The following is a 6315-nucleotide window of genomic DNA, read 5'->3' on the forward strand; positions in this document are numbered from 1 at the left end:
ATGAGCATTCACACAAGCATTTCATCAGGTTCCACAATTCTTATAGCTTCCTACTTTCATTGCATTTGACGAGATATGGTCCAAAATATCAGGAGATTGCTCTACTTCCAAGGACAAATTTAGATTTTTAAATCGAGCTAATGTCTATGAAAGTTTATGTGGAACAAGTGGGATAAAAGGCCATGCTCAGCACATTACACTACAGAGAACGCTCTATACACACCTTCTTATGGACAGGGGTAGAGCCTGCTCGCAGCTCAATGCAGATCCGGACAGTTTGCTTCCTGCAACACAAACTATAGATTAAAACATGGACAGCTATAGAAACAGGAACATGTAATATCAAAGAATCAAAGTATAAAGTACGGAGAGTCTGCGCTACAGAGGTCTGTTCTTATGGATGGTGTAACAGATGTGCTGCCACATCTAAAATGTTTTTGGTTAGGCTACGTTCAACATACATGCCATGAAAAGAGGTCAAGAGAGCAAGACATAGCCATTAAATGGACACCATTATAGTCTATGGTTGACGGATGTGTTAAATGGGAGCCTAAGGACCTGTTCACACTGTGTTTTGTGGTGCATTTGACGACGCGGAAACAGCGTCAGAAATCGCGCCGAGAAAGCCTCCCATTGATTTCAATGGAGGTCGAGGCGTTTTGTAACCCATGAGCGGGAAAAAACGCTCGAGGGAAAATAAAGTCACGCTCTTTCTTCGGGCGTTGCCGTCGCTGACCTCCCATTGACATCAATGGGAGACAGAGAAAGCGGTTTTCACTGCGTTTTTATTGCCCGCAGCCAAACGCGACAAAAAGCACGGCAAAGAGTGCAGGCAGGTCAAAATCTTTCCGCCTGCAAAAACTCTGTGTGAACAGGGCCTTTAAGTGGCATCAGTCACCCATAAATTACAATGGCATCCATTTAAAAGATGTCATGAAAAGCTCATGGCATATATGTTTAACAGATGCCTGTGACCGATGCCAAACAGTGGCATCCATCACCCACAGACTACCATGTTAAAAAAAATTGTATGTTTAGCATATATGTTTTTTACTGGATTTCCAGTTATGAAAGAGTGTAGTCCAATACGCTATTTCATAACTTTTTACTTACGTATACCGACTAAAAGTACACTCTTTTGGTCTTCGTAATGGAACCCTAGAGACATTTAGCTTTCCCGACATGCACGCTAAACAAAAATTTTTTATATTTTATTAGTTCAGACTTTTTCGGACATGGCAACGCCAATAGTTTTTTTTATGGTTTACATTATATATTTATTTTTTTTTAAACAGGAAAAGGATTTTTTTTTTTTTAAACTTTTACAATTTTTTTTATTACATTGTTCAAAACTTTACTTCATTACCGAGCCTATTTTGGTGGGATTGTTTCATTTTTTCACAGCTGCATTCAGAGAGCCATAACTTTATTTTTCCATCGACATAGCACTATGAGGGCTGGTGTGTTAGGGTATGTTCACACGCTGAGGAAAAACATCTGAAAATACGGAGCTGTTTTCAAGGGAAAACAGAACCTGATTTCCAGAAGTTTTTTGAGCAACTCACGTTTTTCGCGGCGTTTTTGGAGCCGTTTTCAATACAGTCTATGAGAAAACGGCTCCAAAAACGTCCCAAGAAGTGTCCTGCACTTCTTTTGACGAGACTGTAATTTTGCGCGTCGTCTTTTGACAGCTGTCAAACGACGACGCGTAAATTACAGGTCGTCGGCACAGTACGTCGGCAAACCCATTCAAATGAATGGGCAGATGGTTGCCGACGTATTGGAGCCGTATTTTCAGGCGTAAATCGAGGCATAATACGCCTCGTTTACGCCTGAAAATAGGTAGTGTGAACCCAGCCTTACGTGCCAAGTTGTATTTTTTAATAGCACGAATTTGAGGTACATATACCTTATTGGTTAACTTGTATTCTGCCATTGATATTGTGCTATTTTAAATTGACTACGTTTACTGTGTAGTAGGGATATCACAATACCAGAATTTGGACTTCGATACCGATACTTTGTGTAGTATTGCGATTTTGATACCAAAACGTTACTTTACCAAAAGTAATAATAAAAAAAAAAAGTTCTTCCATTTTCTGACGCGAGGCACGTGGCGTGATGAATTTTGAATGTGCCTCACATTAAGGCCTCATGCACACCAACGTGCTTTTGCGGCCGCAATTCCCCCGAAAATCCACAGGAGAATTGCGGCCCCATTCATTCCTATTGGGCCATGCACACGACCGTGGTTTTCACGGTCCGTGCATGGCCCAGGAGCCCGCACCGCAGAAAGAACGAGCATGTCTTATTACGGCCGTGTTCTGCAGTCCGGGCTCGTTGAAAATAATGGCCGCGGCCATGTGCACGGCCCGCGATTTGCGGGGGCGGCTCACGGCTGTCACTCCGTGGCCGGCCGCCCCGAAAGTCACGGCCGAGCACATGGCTACGGTCATGTGCATGAGGCCTTGTAGTAATTAACCCCATCATGTTTCTCAGTCATAATGGGTTAATGTGTGAGGTACATGATGGGGTTAATTACTATTAATGTGAGGCACATGGAGGTTAAATTCATCACACCTCGTGCCTCACAATAAGTGAAAGAAAGCAGTTTTTATTTTATTTTTTTACAGCGTACACCATAAATGATGAAAAAATTGTTGTCTTCTTCATCTCCCCTACCACTCACTCCCCATAACAGTTAGGGACAACTCATTGCTTCTCTCTGTCTCGAAAACTTGGGTCATAATCGGGCACCACCTAACGCCTCATGCACACGACCGTATGTGCCGTTCCTGCATTACACAGCCCTGCGCTAACAACATTCATGTGTAACAATGCTAAGCTGTGCGGCGGCACAGCTTAGTATCGAAATACATGAAATAACGGTATCAAACCGTTTGAGGGTGCAAGGCATCGAAATATTATCGAAGTTTCGATGCATCTTGCAACTCTAATTCATACGCCCACATTTTTTTCACTTCTTGCAGGCACAAAGCTATATTATTGGTGTTTTGCCCTCCATAAGGGAGGTAGACTGGGACGACGATTGTTGTCGTCGGCTTGTCACCTCGACGGAACGCCAGAAACAAGTCTGCTTACTACTCGCTACTCTGGAAACAGGTTCATTATCAGACACTCAACTCGGGATTGGGGCGGTGGACTTCTCATGACTCCGAGCTCTCACCTGACTTGATCCTTCGCACTCTTGGCAAGGCACTGAAATACATACCGGCTATTTCCTACTGGGAAATGTTCTTGAAAATTACCCATAAAGGCTATATTTCTCCCCTACGAAACTTCCATATGGGAAATGTCCCAACCTCGGCTTGCTCCAGGTGCAGGGCAGATGTGGCTGATATGTACCACTGCTTATGGACCTGCCCAGTATCCCAATTGTTCAGAACTAGGATACTACTTTTCACCCACACACACGCTACGCAACAGATTCCCCTAACCCCCAGTTGGGCTCTTTTTGGTCATCTGCCTGACATCACTTCCCTTGTCCCCCGGCTCTACGAGAGGCTAATTTTCTGCATTTCCGCTGCTGCCCGAAAAAACTATACTGCAGACCTGGCTGGGCCCAGACATCCCGTCCCTTTGTTTATTTTTAGAAAAGTTGGTCTTTCTAGTACGCATGGATTGGGTGAACGCTTCCCTCCGACTGGAATCGAGAGTATGTGGTTTCTTTGAGACCTGGCAACCCATAATCCACATCCTCCCCACACACATTAATACGACCAGAATACGAGATTGTTTTGCCCCACCGTCTAGTTCTTGGAACAGACGTTAGTTGGTGATGATCCACTATAGTGGCCCGGTATAATCATACACACAGTGATTGGTTTTCCTTTTTCTAATCGGTCTGTCCCTTTGAACCATTGGGGTGTTTATGGTCTGCACGTCCTCATATCCCTATCCCCCCATTTATTTATTGTTTCTCCTCGCTACCACTAAATGCCAGCCTTTAATACACAACTGCAGCTCAGTAGTCTGGAATTCTGTACATTGAGAGTAAGGGGACACCACCCCCTTCTGTATTTCTGCAAGATCCCTATTTGTGCTCACCCTGGATGACCTGCCCCCTGGAGCCCTCTGATCGGAATAACCCCTAAATGACCTAGATATTTTTTTCTTTCTCAACTCTTTAATCCCCCCCCCCCCCGTTCTGTTTTTGTTTGCCGTGGAATTCCGCGGCTGGTTGTTAAAAAAGATTTACAATAAAAACATGTTGATAAAAAAAAAATACCACCTCAGCCGATCTCTGACATTGCACGCGAGAGCAGGGTCAGGCAGATAGTGCCAAGCGGGCAGATAGTCTGAGCAGGACCCTGTATAGCACCGGCCCCACCATGGGGTTTTAATAAAAATTAAACGGATTCATACGACCGAGATTGGACCGTGAAAAACGGTCTGTGTGTCAGCCGGATTTCCCGGCCCAACCACGGTACATGTGAAAGGGACCCCAGGCATCATAGTCACTTAGGCAACAGTCACAGGACAGTGAAAAAAATGGCCATTAAAAACTGATGAATTGTCAGTCCATTTTCATGTCCATTTTGCATCAGTGTCTCCCCAAATGGATTTCCTTTGTCAGGGTTTTTTTGTCCCAATCCCCTGAAACCACCACAGTGCCCATGTAGATAGTGCCACAGTGCCCACATATCGTGAGTGTCCACATATAGTGGTAGTGGTAGTGCCACCCCCCATATAGTGCCACACAGCCTTGCAGATCGCATCCCACCTTGCAGTTAGCACCCCCTTGTAGATTGCAGCACCACCCCTTATAGATCGTAGCACCAGTTTGTCCCAACCCCGAGTAGATAACACGATTCATATAAATTCCATGGCATCACTCGGTAACGTATTCGCAATTACGGACAGCAATACGTATGCCGTCCGCAACTTTCATGGTCTCAGACTTCTATGGACGAGTGCATGGCACAAATACAGACCGTAAAATTACATGTCTTGAGTTTTTGCAGTTTGGACACACCAATCCGTGAACATCATGGTCGTGCCCATGGGGACATAGTATGATAGCACACGGCCAAAAAAAACCCAAGGTTGTGTGCATTAGGCCTAAAGCTTGAAACGAGCAGATTCCAAACGGTTTATCAGGGGGTCTGAAAATGAATAAAGCAATGAAGATTGTAGCCTGAAACTTAGTTCAACTTTTTTAACTCCAGATAACTACTAACATATGTAAAAATCATTTTTTCCCCACATCAAAAGGTTTCCATAGCCTTTACATTGAAAGCATTTGTTTCAGCACAGACATTTTTTTTCTTACAATTATTTATGCAATTTGGTCCCCAAGCCACAATCTCTTGGACTGCACTGTATGGATGGGAGTGGTAGAATCATGACTATGACTGACACACATAGGGCTAGTATAGAATAATGGGAGTAGTAGTATGATGACTGACACACATAGGGCTAGTATAGAATAATAGTACTGGTAGTACAATGACACACACATAGGACTAGTGTAGCATAATGGGAATAGTAATGTCATGACGAACGCACATAGGACTAGTACGGAATAATAGGAGTAGTAGTATCATGACTGATACACCGGACTAGTACAGAATAACGGGAGCAGTAGTATGACAGATGCACATAGGACTAGTACAGAATAACGGGAGCAGTAGTATGACAGATGCACATAGGAATAGTACAGAATAATGGGAGTAGTAGTATGACAGATGCACATAGGACTAGTACAGAATAATGGGATAGTATCACGACTGACACAGGACTAGTATGGAATAATGGGAGAAGTACATTCATGACTGATGCAAATAGGACTAGTATAGAATAATGGGAATGGTAGTAACATGACTGACACACACATAGGACTAGTGTAAAATACCGGGAGTAGTAGTATCATGACTGACACATACGACTAGTATAGAATAATGGGAGTAGTACATTAATGACAGCTGCACATAGGGCTAGTACAGAATACCGGGAGTAGTAGTATCATGACTGACACACTTAGGACTAGTACAGAATAATGTGAGTAGTAGTATCATGACTGACACACATAGGACTAGTACAGAATAATGTGAGTAGTAGTATCATGACTGACACACATAGGACTAGTACAGAATAATGTGAGTAGTAGTAGTAGTATCATGACTGACACACACAGGACTAGTACAGAATAATGTGAGTAGTAGTATCATGACTGACACACACAAGACTAGTACAGAATAATGTGAGTAGTAGTTGTAGTAGTATCATGACTGACACACACAGGACTAGTACAGAATAATGTGAGTAGTAGTAGTATCATGACTGATACATTAC

At 43.4% G+C, this 6315-nt stretch overlaps 1 protein-coding gene across 1 annotated transcript in view; it reads right to left on the reverse strand.

The window, feature by feature from the left end:
* SASS6 (SAS-6 centriolar assembly protein) overlaps positions 1 to 6315 on the reverse strand; it is a 29556-nt gene that overhangs the window by 22853 nt on the left and 388 nt on the right. Inside the window, exon 2 of the mRNA XM_075833344.1 lies at positions 224 to 284. Within this exon, the coding sequence (XP_075689459.1) occupies positions 224 to 284 (61 nt within the window). The remainder of the gene's footprint in view (positions 1 to 223; positions 285 to 6315) is intronic.

The sequence above is a fragment of the Rhinoderma darwinii genome, chromosome 7 (genome assembly GCF_050947455.1).
Source record: "Rhinoderma darwinii isolate aRhiDar2 chromosome 7, aRhiDar2.hap1, whole genome shotgun sequence".
In the NCBI taxonomy this organism is placed as follows: domain Eukaryota; kingdom Metazoa; phylum Chordata; class Amphibia; order Anura; family Rhinodermatidae; genus Rhinoderma; species Rhinoderma darwinii.